Source organism: Urocitellus parryii, chromosome 9 (assembly GCF_045843805.1).
Source record: "Urocitellus parryii isolate mUroPar1 chromosome 9, mUroPar1.hap1, whole genome shotgun sequence".
In the NCBI taxonomy this organism is placed as follows: Eukaryota; Metazoa; Chordata; class Mammalia; order Rodentia; family Sciuridae; genus Urocitellus; species Urocitellus parryii.
Genome location: NC_135539.1, coordinates 12,193,018 through 12,209,946, shown reverse-complemented (window position 1 = coordinate 12,209,946; position 16,929 = coordinate 12,193,018). Strand labels below are relative to the sequence as shown.

Here is a 16,929-nt window from a genome sequence, read left to right as displayed (position 1 = left end):
AGACCCGCTGGCTTGAGCCCCGGTCCAGTCCCAGCCTCCGGCTTGTGAAGGCCTGACCCCCAGGGGAGGCAGGAGGGAGGGTCCAGGGGACAGAGGCCTGACCGTGGGCAGCACTGGAACCTGCCTCGCTGAGAGCCAAGCTCTCCAGGGTGGCACGCTTTGGGAAGCCTGTGGACACCCAGGAGGGGACTCTCCGAAGCCGGAAGTCTCTCCCAGTGCCTGGAGGTAAATAGAAACCCTGAGGATTGGGCTTCAGCTTGCTTCGAAGGGGGCCAAGAGAATCCAAAGGAACTGGGACCTTTGTGACAGGTCCTTCCATCGGAAGAACAGTATCTCCAGCCGGTGGGAAAGCACAGAAGCCCCCAGGCCCCAGGCAGGATGGGGAGGAGCCCTCAGGCAGCCCCACCACCCACAGACGAGGGTGGCCCAGGACTCCAAGTCCAGGGCAGAACTGGGGGCTGGGACCCGGGGAAGGACAGCAGCCCTGGTTCTCAGGGTGGCCACGCCCACCAGCTAGAGCCGGAGCCTGGACTGAGCTCTAGCTGGTGGGTGACAGCATCCCTTTGTCCCCGCAGAGGTGTCTAGATGAGAACTAGCTTCACACCCAGAGGCCTGATAATCTCTTCCTCTCTTTTCATTGAAAAAAAGAAAATATCTTAAGATACTGGCGAATACAGTAAAATCTGAACTCCATTTCTTTTCTCTCTCGCTCTCTCTCTCTCTCTCGCTCTTTTCCCAGTCTCTCCCAGGGCAAGCGCGGCTGAGCTTATCAAGGGCCAGCAAACGACGTCTTAGCTCTGGTCCTTTTGAGAAATCCATTTGGCAGATTGGATTTCGGACATGTATTTATGGGGCCGGGGCCGCCCTTCCCAGAGCGTGGCGTCAATCCCATCACGGTCTCCACTTTAGCGTGTTTGGGGTTTTCTAAGCCGGGGCTTTATCAAAGTGGACAGTCCTGCGGTGGCCTGCCCTGGCTCGCAGCCCTCCTCCTCCTCCCGGGCCCCAGCTGGGGTGGACTGTCTCCGTCACCGTCAATGTCAAGCGGTGTTCGGGTGAACGTGATTCTGGGCACATCCTGGAACCAGGCAGGTCCCAGCCTCAAAGGAGAGGTGACAGTATGTCATCACACTCCCCAGGCTCCAGGGATTCCCTTCCAAGACCCCCCCCCTTTTCTTTCTGGCCATTGGAGGTCCATCCACCGTGCTTTCCAATATTAAGGGTCCAACAATCAGTGCCTTTCTTCAATTTCTGAAAACAAAGGCCTCATCAAGAGTGAGATTCAGAAGGAAGAAAACGGGGGGGGGGGGGGGGGTGTGTGACACAAAAGATCTGGGTTAGGGACCCGACGGAAGCGGGTTCTCTGGAGCCCTGGGGTTAATCATCTTATAAAATGGAATTGGTGGCCCGGTGACGCCCACGTGGCTATTTATGCAGATGAATGGGCTGCCCGAGCCCTGGCAGCACACAGTAGGTGCTCAGCGCTGCGTGGCCTGGGTCTGTCCCAGCTGCTGTCCCCACAGCAGGCAGCCAGGGAGGCCCTGGGATCCCTCTGGGGAAGACGCTCAGCATCCCGCCTGGCGCCACCTGACCCGAAGCAGGGGCCCAACTAGAGGGCTGGGGACACCTGCAGCCCCTGGGACTTGCCCTGGAGTGTCGCACCAGACTCACCAACGCCGACTTGCCACACAGACCCTGGAGTGGAAGGGAGGGCAGGGCCAGAGGGGGCGCCCCCAGAAGCCCAGGCCCAGCTCAAGGAACCATCCCTGACCTTCCGGAAACTTCTCCTTCCAAGGCACCGTCCCCGCGGAGCCCGGCACCTCAACGCCTTCTCTACTGCAAAGAAAGTTTTAAAAGAGGAAGCAGCAGCTTCTGAGGAGGAAGCAGCCACAGGGCCCGGGCGCGGGCTGTGCCAGGCCCTGCCCCTGACGTTGGGCGGCTGTGGGTGAGTGCATCCAAGTCCAACCTCAGAGCTGGGGAGGTCAACGACCCTACAGGACGGGACCCCAGGAGTCTTCACGATTCACTCCACCAGCATTTACAAAGGCCCTACTAGGTGCCAGTGTCCAGCCTAGGCAGGAGGGCGTCCAGTGCACTCAAAGCCCAATGCCCTCTGGCCAGGGCCTGCCCATCTCTCACCGACTCCATTTCCCTCCCTGCCTGTGAGTGGCTGGACCCACCCTGTGCACCTCTGGGATGACTTCTGTGTTCCACAGGAAGCCAGAGACTCGCATGACTTCACTTCCTTCCATCTCAGAAATCAGGACACGGAGGCTCAGAGAGGTACAGCCACTTGCCTGAGCTCACACAGACAGGAAGAGGTGGAGGGAATGCAAACCCAGGCTGTATGGCCCCAGAGTCTCAACCACTGCAGCACCTTGACCCTCAAAGTGTTCTGCAGCTGTGAGCTCAGAATACCCAAGTCTCCAGGCCTGGTGGCCCGCGCAGAGTAGGGACCACGTCAGGTTTGCCAAATGGAAGTTGATGATTTTACTTAAAGCTACGGCAATCACATTCAGCTTCTAAGCTGTGGGCGAGGAACAAGGTCATTCTATAAAAATGGAAAGCAGAGACTGGCCCTGGGGAGTTTCCTGGAGTCGGGGATACGACTGCAGAGAGGACGTGACTTCCAGTGGACAGGAGGGCTGACACATGGCCTCAATACATTATGATTAAATGAGATATACCGGAGGCCAGGGTGGTGGCACACACCTCTAATCCCAGGGACTCAGGAGGCTGAGGCTGGAGGACCAAAGTCAGCCTCAGCAACTTGGCAAAGGCCTAAGAAACTGTGTCTAAGTAAAAAATTAAAAGGGCTTGGGAATATGACTCCGGGGTTAAGCAGCCCTGGGTTCAGTCCCCAATACCAAAAAAGAGAAAGAGAGAGAAAGATTCACTGGAGAACTAGGTGACAGTTCAGAAATACAACGTAAGTCTCCCTTGCTGTCTCCTCTGAGGAGCTAACATCCCCGTTGAACTCCCAAGACAGAAGAGCAGGGTCTGTCCAACTGCCGGGTCACACAGGGAGGAGAGCGATCCAGAGGACCTCCCTCCGTCACACACGCGCTCCCGGGGAGAACACGGAGAAGGCCGTGCGTGCAGAATGGCTGCTGATAACTGTTGGAGCTGACCTTCTTGTGTGCTTCCAGGGCGGGGGCCAGGCCCAGGCTAGATAATCCTCCCGCATTATCTCATTTAATCCTCACAAGATCCCTTCGTGGCAGGCAAAGAGTCCGGGTCGCCTTGTACAGAGCGGAACGCTGAGCGGAGCCCAGCTCTGAACGTGGCCCTTCTCTGGGAGGGATCGCAGTCCTTAGATGACATCTTGGAACATTCTGTGTGGAGGACACGGAAGATGATGCCAAGAACAAAGATAAAGAAGCCTGCTTGCCCAAATCCCAACATCTTAGACACGGGTCGGGGGGGGGGGGGGGGGCTGGCGATCCGGAGCCCTCTGGCCCGTGCAGGGTACGGGGCAGCCTGATGCCACTTTAATGGCATTCCCCGGGTCTGGATGCCCACATGTGGCCACAGAAACCCGCTCTCCAAACCCAGCATCCTCTGTCTCTAATCATATTTGGCTCCGCAGAAACCAAGAAGGCATCTGGGGACAGGCGATCTTGATCTGTACCACATGTTTCCTGGAGCGGTTCCAGGAAACCGTCCCACGTTAAGCCAATGTGCACGATGTCACCCACATCTGCCTGGCATGTGCTTTAATCCTTAGTGCAACCCTTGGAAGGGTACTGAGAGCACCAGCCTGGCAAATGCCACCAGGCACAACCGGGGGCGGGGGAACAGCCCGCTTCCCAGGGAGCTGTCACCTAGGGTGGGAGAAGAGGGAGAAAGAGGCATTGGAGGGCCCCTTCCGAGTCCCATCTCCATGTGCCAGTTACAGAAGAATTGTTCCTGGAGGCAGGGGGACCTTTCAGAAGTGTGCAAAATGTAAATCTGGTGAGTTTGTAAAGAATGCAGTGAAATGCACTTTCCTGGACTCTAACATCATCTCCCCCAGGGCCTAATCGGGCTTTGGGATGTCCGCAGCAAAGGGGCTAAGGGCTGGTCACTGGCTGGTGCAGCAGCTGTCGCGATGGACCCCACGCACACTTGCAACCGAATTCTTGAGGTCTGCAGTGGAACCAAAATTACAAACTCTCAGGAGGGAAAACCCTCACTCACCAGATGCCAAAAGAACACTCAGAGAAAAGGATTGAACGAACAGAACCAGGGGAGACCTGTCCACCGTGTAAGAGGAAGGGCACGGGCTTCCAAAACGATTGCGGAGGGGGGCTCCTTCAAGGTCAATAACTAAGGAGATGACGGGCTACTCTGGAATCGCAGCAGAAATCAGATGGGGGCCAGGGAGGGAAGCTAACCGCAGGGGTGGAGAGACAGCCATGAGGACCGTGCTGTCCTCTGGCTTCAGCTTGGCAGGTGACAGGTCCCAGTATCTGCATATCCCCCTCTTGGCCCAATCTGGTGATCAGGATGATAAATCAGAGTGACCATGACTCCTTGGCTTCACCAAAAGACTCCAGTGCACTGGACGCCAATGTCCCGGATACACAGACTGTTGAGAGTGTCCACGGCCAAGGTGACTGCGGAGTGGAGACCAGGTTTCACACACGCTCAACAGGCCTGTGAGACTGCTGCGTGTCCGGCGTGCAGTGTGGACGCCGGTGGTGGGGGCTCGAGAGTCACGCGCCCTGGGTCCATATCCCACTTCAGTGGCTCACCTGTTGGGTGGTCTTGTGTTAGCCGCTCACCGGCAAGGTGTCTGTGTTCTCCTCTATGAAATAGAAATTGTGTGGACCCTAACGCAAAGAGGTGTCACACGGATAAAATGAGACATGGCACATGTGTCTCTTGAGCATGATGCCTGGTATAAACGGAGCACTCGATACCCGCAGGGTGCTACTGCTCCCACATGGTGGTCATCGCCACGGCTGAAGGTGGGTGAAGCACCAGTCCAGGTCAGCAATGGCAGACACCCGGCTCATGATGCCACTTCTCCCTCCTGCATCTGCCCCAGGCACGGCTAGCTGATCACAGAACCCGCCTCCGGACCCAGGCACAGCCTCAGCATCTCCAACCATCTTCCTGTCATCCCCATCCATCAATTAGAGCTGACTGATGGCTCGGAGAAACTGTTTCCCTGCTCTCTAGAACCTCACCAGAAAGGGAAAATAATAATAATAAAAAAAATTTAAAAAACCAGCCATTCCCAGGGAAACAGGCACCTCTTGTCTGAGGGCTGAAAGGGAAAATCCTAAATTAGTCATCCCTCCAAAGCCCTTCATATTTTTTTTGGCATACCTGTGTATATCTCATGCTATTAGTTACGCTGTGTTTACTTGAATAGATTATTTAAGAGAGAAATGTACAACTCTACCCTAGAGAAAAACGCGTTGGCACACGCCATAACCAGAAAATAATGTGGGGAGCAAAGGGAAGGAAGGGGGGTAGGGAAGGAAAAGGGGGAGGGAGGAAGAAGGGAGGGAGGGAGGGAGGAGGAGCAACCGCAGCTCTAGCTACCAGCTTGGATGCAGAATGAGCCCACGACTTGTGTTATCTTTTCTGATTAAAGAAACACATGTTCACTGTGGAAAATTTAGAGAACAAAAGTTCAGGAGAGATGCTGAGCCCGAGGCCCTGCCTGTCACTCACAGGGTCAGCGTGAACCGCGAGACCAGAAGAGCTTTTGGAGGCCTTAAGCCCCCCCGGACCCAAGTTTGAATCCTGCCTCTGTCCCCACCAGCTGTGCAGTCTGGAAGTCGAACCAGGATGCTAAGGTCCACGGGTGGTGTCCCCGGGAGGGTCAGGTGTCAGGTGCACTTAGATTTAAGCGGCTAGGGCTAGCATGGTCTGCGGCTGCCCCATAAAACCCGGCTTCCTGCACGTTACCCTCTCCTCTCATGGCTCTCTGCTATGTTCTGCAACAGCCCAGGCGGGGACACTCCGGGGCTCAGTGTGGGTGGGTCCCAGGTCCCACCCTGCCCCACCCTTCCGCATGGGGGCAATCTGCGTAGTAGACATTAACAGCGGAAGGAGAAAAGGCTGAGCCCCAACAGGTGCTAGCACGCGGATATGGGCGGGCCGGTGGCCAGGACAGTGTGGGCATGGGCATGACAGGGGCTGTGGGCGTGGCGATGGGCGGGGCTGTGTGGGCGTGGCGATGGGCGGGGCCTGTGGGCATGGCAGTGGCCTGTGGAGTGTGAGCGTGGCAGTGGGCGGGACTGTGAGGGCATGGGCGTGGCAGTACGCATGGGCGTGGCTGTGGGTTGCAGGGAGTTGCTGTGTGGGCGTGGCCGTAGCTTTGGGCCTGAGGACAAGTGTGGGCGTGGCTGTTGGTGGGGCAACCGTGGGCGTGGCCGTGGGCGTGGCATCGGCCGTGGGCGTGGCATTTGCCCTCCCTTGAGAACTGGGCTCGCCCAGGCCTCCCCGGCTTCTCCAGACTGCAGGAGATGGCACAGCTAGGGACGGGGAATCACGCCAGGCGCACAGCAAAACAAATAAATATTATACATTTTGGTAAAATTATTATTATTGATTTGTTATTATCAGTCTCATTACTTCATTCATGAGCAGGGACAGCAAGGTTCAAAGGAGAAATCCACACAGAGGAGTGTTTTGTTTGGTGCAGACATGGCATTAAACAAGAAGAAAAAAATGGAATCCGTTGCCAATATCCATCAGGGATTATGCTAAAAATGCAAATGTCTGGTTTCTTTTAAAACATAAAGAGCAGATGACCCTGGGCCTGGTTCCCGTCCAGCCACATGCAGTGGAGCCCAAGAACCTCTGGCTCCCAGGGAGCTTCTGTGCATTCCCCACCCGGGCTCCTTCCACAGCTCCCACCCACCCCGGCCCCAAGGGCGTTGGAGTTTGTGACCCTTGTTCAATTCCTCAAGTCCCACCTTCCTTCAAAATCCCTGAACCTTTTTTTTCTTGGTCTTGTACTTTTTTTTTTTTTTTAAATATCAAGTACTCAAAGTAGCAACGGAAGAATAGATAATGAGCAAGATTAAGTATCCCCTCAGGAAATCCTCAGCAACAGTGAGTGCCAGATAATGGACAAGGATAAAGATAGGATCATACGGAAAAGAGGACAGCAATACAGCCATCTGTAACAGACTCCCCACGTGAGCCAAAAAGGGCTGTCAGAACCCAAGGATCAAAAGTTCTTTTTTGGCCCTCCCAATTTGCGGTGGTTAATTTTACTTGTTGACTGAGCCAGAAGGTGCTCAGATATTTGGTCCAACAGGACTCTGGGTGTGACTGTGAGGGTGTCTCTGGAAAAGATTAACATGGGATGCTTCTTTGACTGAGATAAATGGCCCCTCCTAATGTGGTGGGCTCCTCCTAATCAGTGGAAGGTCTCAGTGGAGCCAAAAGGCTGCCCAGCTTCAGGTGAGGGCAGCTGCTCTTGCCCTTGAGGCTTGAGCTGGGTCACAAGCTTTTTCCTGCCTTAGACTCGGTTTTTCCCGGAGCCCCGGGGCTGGAATTATTCACCCCCCTCTCCTGGGTCTCCTGCAGGCTGAATGCACACCTTGGGACTTCTCAGCCTCCAGATCCCCATGAGCCAATTCCTCATGACACACCCGTGACCCACTGGTCCTGTCTCTCTGGAGAACCCTGACTAAAGATGTGTTGTCAAACGGATGTTATCAGTGCTCAGAACCAAGGGAGGATCACAATCAACGAACCCCAGTTGCCCATTTCTTCCCACAAACCGGCTTTTACCAGGGGAGGCCCCCGTGGGCTCATTGGCCGCTCTGGGCTGGCGACAGTGTCCGGTCCTCATCCTGAATTCCCCGCTGTGGATCCTCCGTGAGCTTGGGGGGCAGGGTCCCCAGGGACTGCTGACCAGAGACCACAGCTCCCCAGGACCCTCTGCTGCTGCCTGCCGGCTGCTCCCTTCCCGCCCACGTCTCTGCATCCAGGTCTCGGCAAGATCACTCCCCCCAAAATGAGGGACTCCAGGACCCCGCCCTCTTCCCAAACCAGATCGGAAAGGACCTTATGGGGCATTTGGACATCCTCAGCAAAGACGACACAAGTGTTCACCCACCCTGAATTCCTTCTGTGGAATTCAGGGGCACTGGGGCCCGGCAGCTGACGTGCCTCTCAGCTCAGTCTGGCGAGGACCTCGGCCTCTTGTGCAACGCGTGTGGAGGTGGCAGCTGCCCCCTCCCAGGTGGCTAGGATCCGGGCACGGCGCGGAGCACACCGATAATCTCAGAGACTCAGGAGGCTGAGGCAGGAGGATGGATCAACCTGTAAGAAAACTAGCCCCTGACCCCGGGGCTTTGCCGATCCAGTGGAGAGTCAGGCATTAGATTCACACACACACACACACACACACACACACACACACACACGCTCAAAGGTGTGAGTTTCACAAAGGAAGGAGGCGGCTCTCAAGAAGAGGCTGACAGGAGGATGCTGGGTGGGACCAGTGAGGAGGCCCCAGGGAGGCCAGAGGCCCTGGGCTCCAAGCCCGTCCAGCGTCCAGGGCACTGGGTCAGGGCAGACCGAGTCTCTCTCATATCCTCACTTAGAAAAAAGGCCCAGGGTGAAACAAGACCCTCTTCATCCCCAAACATGAACAAATAAAAAGTCTCTCAGCACACGGTCCCTCTTCCATCCCCCACTGTAAGCTCAGAACCTATGTCATCATCGGAGGGACACTTCTGACCCATGCGGTCAGGTCACCTTACGTCGGGGCACACAGCAAAGGGTCTCTGGAATGCATGCAGTGGCCACAGCCCTGGGTGATCCCAGGACCCTGCACTGGGACAGGCTCCAGGGCTGACCCGAGGCCCACCCGTGGCAACCAGGAGTCCAGAGCCTGCCTGGACCTTCCACCAGGACACAGAGGCTCGGAGGGGTCCAGGCCCTTGGCCAGGGTCACGGGTGTCAAATGATGGAGGAGATTGTGACCCTGGGCCCTGGACTCTGAACCAGTGTCCTCTCCTTGTGGAGGCCCGGGGAGAGCCAGGCATACAGAGGGTGCTCAATAGGTGGCATTTGAGAATGGCGTCCACTGCTCCTGCGGTGAATAGCTGGAGGCCTCTCTCCGACCCAGGCGCTCCCAGGGTTCCTGGACCGCGGGAGCCCTGCCCAGACCTGCCTGAGGGTCTCTGCACAGGGCTCGGGCTCCATGGCTCTTCCCTTGCTGGTGAGGGAGTCCCAGCCTTGGCCTCAGTGTGGAGGCTCCCCAGGCCTCAGAAAAGGCAGCTGATTACTACCCTGCAGGCCCCATTGTCTGTCCCTGTCCCCAGCAGAGAAACAGCTGCTCACAGATTGCTCGCCCTGCTCTCTTTGGTGCCTCCGCACGGAACACAAATGCCTGTTCTCCAGGGCACACTTCTGCAGCAGAAGGGACCCAAGAAAACAGTGTTTATAAGGGGGGGGGCACTGATGCAGGCTGGACACCAGCATCAGGAAGGCTCTCTGGGAGGTGCCAGGCCTCATGGTGATGTCTTGCTGAAAGTCAGCCTCTTAAGAGATGCTTGAATGTCTATGCCAATGCCTAGCAGGACAGACAGGCTTGGAGACCAAGTTACCTAGAGAAAGCAACTCCCTGCTATTTGATAGAGGTGACATCCTGCACGGGGCCACCATGAGCAGTTGCACAGGTTGGGCACTGCACAAAGGTACCTGCTCATCCAGCTGTTCTCCAGTCGGGACTGAGCTGTTCAGAGGGAAGGCTAACTTTTCTCTGCACAGACTTTGTTTGTGGGTCAACCCAGGCTTCCTGCTGGAGTGGACGCTTTTTTCTAACTCATATAAAAGCACTTGGGAGCACCCCCACACACACACACACAGACCTCCCAGCCCCACAGAGACTGAACTGCAAAATCTAAAAGATGGATTCTCTGTCCCTCTGTAGAAAACGCCAGTCCACCCCAGCTCCGGAGCATCCGCACACGTATCTGCTGAAGCGTCCATCACTGAGGAGGGTCCTCCTCCCCCTCTGGAATGTCCACTTGGCAAAGCGGGAACCTCCGCTCACGTCTCACACTCCCCGGGCGATGCCTGGTCACTGCTGAACGGAGGGGTCAATGACGGGCACCCGGCGGGGCAGGCAGGGTCATCTCACTGGCACATGGGCCAGGAGGCTCCAGAGAGCCCACAGGGGCTGGGCAGAGGGTCCCAACTGTCTCCATGGCCCCAGGACCAGAGCCCAGGTCTCCCCACTAAGGACAGTGCACCCCCCTGAAACCGCTGTGTGACTTCATGAGGGCCATGTCCCTCCTCTGCCTCTAGGGGTCCAGCCTGCCTTCCCCGCGGGCTGCTGAGAGGACTCGGAGGCACCAGGGGGCTTGGTCCCCTCTGGACGCACTGACGTTCACCACCGGGGCCTCCCACGGGCCAGGCCAGCCCAGCCCCGCCCCGGGTCTCGGTTTAAATATTAACTTCATCTTCCCAGGGACCTTTCAAAGTAGGGACGGTGGCCACCCATTCACAGGTGGGACGCTGAGGCCCAGGGGGGGATGTCGCTGGTCCCATCTTGCGGGAGCAGCAAGGGGTGGAGCTGGGATCCAGCCAGGCCCTGGGTTCCCAGGCCCCAGGCCAAGCCGCGAGGGCTCCAGAAACAAAGTGGGCCAAATGGTCCCCGAGGGCCGCCGTGGCCAGGGTCTCAGGGAGACGCTCAGGACCGCAGATGGCTCGGGGACCCCCGCTCAGCACCGAGCGTCACCAGCCCTTGGTGGGGAACAGGCCACCCCAACCCCAGCAGAGGCCACCAGCTCCTGCACAGAGCAGGGGGCGGCCAGAGCCATCTCCCCGTCAGCGGCCACAGCCAAGCCCGCTGGGCCGGAGCAGGGGGAGCCCCGAGTGTCCCCAGGGCTCCGGGCAGAGGGAGCCTGGGCCCTGGCTGCCACCCGGCCCTCCCTGGGGAGGCTGCAGACCACCTCTGCAAATGGCTTTCACAAGTCAGTCAGCCGCCATCCATCATTCAGGACCCCGCTGCCCACAGGCCCCCAGCCCGTCGCCGTCCGCAGGATGAGGTCTGGACCCTGCCCAGCAGCCCTGGTCTGAGCTGCCAGGGGCCACGGCTGGCTCCCTCCTCTTCCCGCACTCCCAGAGCCCACCCAGCCCCGCCAGCCCAGCCCCGGACCAGCTCCCGCTGGGTGACTCCCGGGGACAGAGCGTCTGGCCTCAGCAAGTCCAGCCGGGGACACGGCTGAGCCCCCCAGACCCTGCGCCAGGCTGGGGACGCGTCCGTGCTGTTTTCTCAAAGGCTCCAGGACCTGGGGTGCTGGAAGGCGCAGGTCTGGGGGTTGGCCCAGAACGCTGTCGCTCGGCCAAGTTCATGGTCAAAGGCGTTGGGAACTTGGCGGGGTTTCTGAGACCACCAGGAGCTGGGAAAACTGAGGCTTGTCCGGAGGAACACGTTCCCACGTCCCGGGGAGGGAGCCGGAGACCCAGCCCGGGCTGCAGGAGGGGGTCGGCACCTCAGTACCCTGCCAGGCTCCTCCCGGACACTGTGGCCTCTCCTGAACGCCAAGATCTGTCCCGTGGGGGACGCATCGGGTCCAGTAAGTTCTGGGGCCCAAGGGCGTGCCCCGGGAGATTCGGCAAACACACACTTCAATTGCAAAATTCATCCCAGGTTTTAGAAATATTATTCACTAAATTTTAAAAAAAAGTGTCTCTTCCCGTGAAGCCAGTTATCCTTATCAGCATTATTACGAGGACTGATACTTTTAGGTGAGAAAATGGGTACAGAGACGCCATGTGACCGAGTGGAGGTTGCTCAGCCATGCAGGGCTCAGCGGGGAACAGAATCCAGGGCCACCCACTCTTTCCAGAGGGAGGAAGGGGAGCAAGTGGCGGTGTCAGCCCCCAACTTCCCCTTGTCCAGTCCTCTTCCTCCTCCTCCTGCCAGGACCGGCGCTGATAATAATAGTACACGCTTAATGGTGCTTAATACGTGCATGGGGTGGGCCCTGCGCTAAGTGGTCTGTATACATCGACCCGCTCCTTTCTCCCACCACCCTCTGACTCAGGCACAGTGGTCCTCCCCATTTTGCAGATGAAGAAGCTGAGGCACAGAGACTGCCTAACTTGCCTAAAGTCACACAGCTGGTAAGGGGCAGGACCAGCCACTCTCTCCTGCCACAGAGGCCCCCTGAGTCTGCCCTGAGGAGGTGCACCCTAGTCCGAGGCCCCATCCAGGGAGAAGGCTCTGACGGCAGCAGGGGACCTCCCTATCCTCCTGTCTGCAGGAGCCCAGCCACAGTGATCCCCTAGGCATGGAGAACAGGAGGCCCTGAAATGATCCCGTGCCCAGGTCCCAGCTGGGAGGAAGACAGATGTGTGACCAGGGCTCAGGCGGCCCCAGGTGCTCGTGCACGGGGACAAGAATCCTCAGGTGTGTCCATCAGACCTTTAGCCAAAGAGGAGGCAAGAGGGAAGGGGCGGGGCCAGCCGCTGGCAGAGGGGCCCTCCCTGATTCACCCAGATCCAGCTGATCCTGAATCCCACCGAGACGACTCAGCATCGGGTGACGTGCTGGTGAAGAAGAGCATGGGTTCTGTGCCAGGCCGGGTGAGACTGCAGATCTGTCCCTCACCAGCTGGGCAGTCTTGGGGCAGTAACTTCCCCTCCCTGCGCCTCACTTCCTCTATGCACAAGACAGCGATTTCCACAATGCCCACCACACAGGGTGCTGGTAGCATAAGACACAAAACGCTTGGCACGCAGTCGAGGCTTAATAAAGGCAGCTGCTACTGCTCTTACGAACCCTCATCCCCAGGAACAAAGAATAAACTGAAAAGGTACCGTCCGTAAGGCTGAGCGGCTGACGGGAAAGCGAGAAAAATCTTTGGCCCCTGGTCTTAGAAACGTCAATCCTGAAGTGGGCTCCATAGCTCCTGCGTTTAGGGCCCTTCCTTATCTGAGCACCACTTCATGAGCACCTACTAAGTGCTGCTCATGCACAGGGAAGACCCCAGGGCGGTCAATGGACCCACGGCCGGGTCTGGTGGGAAAGGGGGTCCTACGGAGGGCAGAAAGAGCGGCATCGGCCCCCAGACAGAGGGCAGGGCGGGGCACACCTGAGGGACCCCCTGTAGAGGGGAGGTGGGTGATGATCCCGAGCCCAGGTCCCAGCTGGGAGGAAGACAGATGTGTGACCAGGGCTCAGGCGGCCCCAGGTGCGCGCACACGGGGACAAGACAGCAAGGCAGGAGCCCACCTGTCCCCACTGCATGAAACTCGTGGCCTCTCCTGCTACCCACGGGTCCCTGGACTGCAGTCACCACAGCAGAAGCACGGGCCACGGCTGGAGGGAGGGGACACGCAGCTATTCACAGACTCTCACCCTAAGAGGAGCTACACCAATACTCTGCACTATTGGCTCATGAAGGATCTCATGGGTCAATACGACCGTGTTTGCTTCCTGTTTCACAGATTCCTGCCTTTTTAAAATTCTCAATCATCTTTTTAACAAATCAAAATGGGCCTGTTAGCCCCTTTGGTCTTCCCTGTTGAATACCCAAAGCTAAAGTATACCCTTCGAAACAGGCTATCAATTGGCCTCTGGGCCCAGCATTGGCCTTACCTCTCGGGTCCTACGGGGGATTCTCGTTCCCATTAAACATGGAGTAATCTGCAATGTCCAACCTGATTTCTTCTCTGACCTAAGAGCGATGTAGAAGGGTTCTCTCGGGTTAGCTTTCTATGTTCCTCACACCTTGTAGAGGTGAAATTTTAACCATCTCCCTGATTTCTGAATGAGGCCTGGAAGAGCCCTACGTGGGAAATCTAGGAGCTTTTTGTTTGTTGGTTTGTTTACACATTTGCTCATTGGTTGTCTGAGATCACGTTAGGCCTGGATTTCAATGAGGCCATCTTAAAGCATCCAGAGAGCAGTCTTGATAAGGACGACGCCCCTAGAATACACGTGCACACGTGCACACACACGCGTACACACACACACACATACACACACACCCTTTGTAAAAAGTCCCAAGGAATACTTACAATCATAACGTTTAGTCAACAAACAATCGAGCTGCAGGGGGCACCTTACAACCAGAATCCAGGGCCCAGCGTCTCGCGTCTAGGAATCCCAGACCCTGGGCTCAGAACCCAGCGAGCACTGCGGCTCAGCAGCCCTGTTTGAAAAACTAAAACCAAAGCGTCCTGAGAGAGCGCCAAGTATAGCAGAGTTTGGCTGCCACTGGGTCTCGAGGCCACCAGCCCTTCCAGCACGTAATCCAAACCTCATCCAAAAGAAATACCGCTACCGCCGCCAGCCGCCTTCTCCGGTGACAGCCCTGGAGTCTGCTCACTGCACGGGGCAGAGCCCGGGGACAGGCGCCCGACGGCCAGACCTCAGTGCTGGCCAGGCGGGCGGCGGGAGGCCCTGCTGATGTGACTCTGTGACGGGCTCCATCCAGAAGGCACGTGAAGTCCCTTTCCCAGCCAGTGCCAAGAGAACCTGGAAGCCGAGTGGCTCCCAGAGCATCCTGCCCTCCTGCTCCAGGGGCTGTGGGCGGCGGTGCCCGCAGAGGTGGGGCGGCAAGTGGAGAAGGGCCACAGCAGAGCCAGACGCAGGGCCCTGTGTGCTAAGTGGCGCTGACAAGGTGCAGGAAGGCAGCTCCTCGGGGGTCTCCTGCGCTCACGCTGTGGCCCTGCACGCAACGCCCGTGGTCTCCCAGGGGACATCTCAGCCCAGCGCCTGGATGTAGGATGACGCATGCACCCACCCACCGTGGGCCAGGGGGCCGAGCGGGGCTGCGAGGCTGTGTTCATGTGCTTCCCAGCAGGAAAACCAGAGGAGCCGGAGATAAACAGACGTCCGTCAAACCAGGAAGTGACAGGGACTGGGGAGAGCCTCATTCTGCCAGCCCTGCTTTATGCATCAAGAGCCCTTTGGACAAGATGGCTCTGGTTAGGGGACATCAGAGGACGGCACGGTTCCCCAAGGCCACGAGAGCAGTTACCATGGGGCAGCTCTTGGCATCCTCGAAGAAACCGAAATGGAGGCACAGCCATGCACCCGGGAACACGTCCCGGGTCTGAGGATTCTCCCTCTTGAGAGACAGAGGACAGCGTCCCCCAGCTCCCCGCCCTAGCAGGAAAGGTGAGGCTCCCAACTGCAAATGCATCTGCCCCATCGACGGCGGAAAACCAGGGTCAGAACACTTCTGCTCCCGTGGGGGGAAGCCCAGCAGAAGTGTGTGCCCCTGGTCACCCACAGACACGCACAGGAGTGGCCACCGCGATGCTACGGAGGGTGGCCCCAAACCGGGAACTTGCACATGTGCCCAGAGCAGGATCGAGATGTCCACGGTGCTGCCTCCCAGTGGGACAGCCGAGCCCGGGGACAGTCCCACAGTCCCAGGACCCCTCAGACACCAGGCCAGCACACGTTCTTAGAAAGTCTGGAGCGTGTGTGTTTTAAGTTCCGTGGGCCAGTCTCCATCTCCATTGAGCCACGGTGGTGCCAAGCGAGTCACGGCCAGCCTGGAAGGGCACCCACGGGACAGCGTTCCCATAAAGCTTTATTGGTAGACACAAATGTCATTTTCACATGTCACCGAAAATTCCTTTTTTTTTGGCCCCACCATTTACAAATGCAAAATCTACTGTGAGCTCCCGGGTGCGACGGAAGCAGCTGGCGGGTGAGGCCCAGGGGCTGTGGCCTGCTGAGCTGGGGAACAGATGACTCTCATGGACATGGCCTGAAGCCGAGATGAGACTGAGGGATTCTGTTCCCCAAAGGAGACACAAAATAACCGGTGGGGGTCAGAAGTCAGGACAGGGGTCACCCTGGGAGGCTCAGGGACAGAAGTGGCCATCGATTCCGGTGGCTGGTGAGGCACGGGGCTCTGCATCTGGGGGCTAGCTCCTCAGGGGTCTCCTGCCTTTGGGAACGGCTCCGAACGCCCAGCTGAGCTCGGCTGCCTGGCTCAGATCGACAGTGTCCTTCAGGGGTTAACACGGCCATTCATCATGGCTAGTCCACGTCGGCCACGTAGGGGACCAGGGTACGGATATTTGACAGAAAGTGAACGCCCGGCGGTACGTCCAAAGGGTACAGGAGCCCAGACCCAGTCACAGAAGCTGTGCTAGGGACCATCAGTTTCCAGGACTGTAGGAGCAACACAGATGGCCACTGAGGCCACTGAGCAGGCCCGGGATGGGGACTTCCACTCAAGCGGAGCCCGAGCACGGTCCCTCCTAATGTCTAACTTCCACCCCTCCCACCTGAACTTTAGGACAAAGCAGCACAGCTGTTTACCAGAGGAGCCAAAGATCGTCCAGCAGCCTAAGCATCGGTGCTTCCCAAACCTTAGCCGTTCTGGACGTCCCAGATGGAGGTGGGCTTATCAGCCTTGTCTGGCCACAAAGACACCAAGACCTGAGCCTCACAGATCATCCTTGACGGGGCTAGGAGCAGAGTCCATGTGTTCTGGAATGTTCTACGGGTCCCCCCTGCCCTTCTCTCCAATGACTCCCAGCTTCCCTGGGCACAGCTCCTCGGGGTGCAAGGGCAGGGGCAAACCTTGGGGGGAGGATGAGGTAAGCCACCTGACCCCCACGCTCCCCACCAAGGGGAACCCGGATGAGTACACGCAGGATCGCGGGGCTGCGCTCTGGCCCGGGAGGTGCGCCCTTCGATGGCCTGATGCTGTGAGAATTTGCATATTCTGGGTGTCCCCCACAGGAGGGAGGAAGCGGAGGAATCCTCCACCAGACCCAGGGAGGGCCACCGCAGCTCGGGAGAATCGATGCTAAGAATATGGCACAAGGGGACAGCTGACAGGTGACCACAGGTATTTTTAGCTCTTCCCAGTGACAAGAGAGGTCTTCCAAACAGGCTGCAAGCTCAGTGGCCCAGAGGGGCCAGTCTCATGTCCCAGGTGCCGGGGGGACCTTGCAGGAGGTGGAGGTGGGTCTGGGGGACTGGAC

At 57.8% G+C, this 16,929-nt stretch overlaps 1 protein-coding gene across 3 annotated transcripts in view; it reads right to left on the bottom strand.

Moving 5' to 3' along the window:
- Xylt1 (xylosyltransferase 1) overlaps positions 1-16,929 on the bottom strand; it is a 231,645-nt gene that overhangs the window by 205,946 nt on the left and 8,770 nt on the right. For 2 of the 3 annotated variants that reach the window (XM_077802356.1, XM_077802357.1), the window contains exon 1: positions 13,993-14,041. The exons of the other annotated variant lie outside the window; for it this stretch is intronic. In XM_077802356.1, the coding sequence (XP_077658482.1) occupies positions 13,993-13,998 (6 nt within the window). In that variant the 5' untranslated portion in view covers positions 13,999-14,041. Of the gene's footprint in view, positions 1-13,992; positions 14,042-16,929 lie in introns of those variants that run through there. 3 annotated transcript variants of the gene reach the window in all.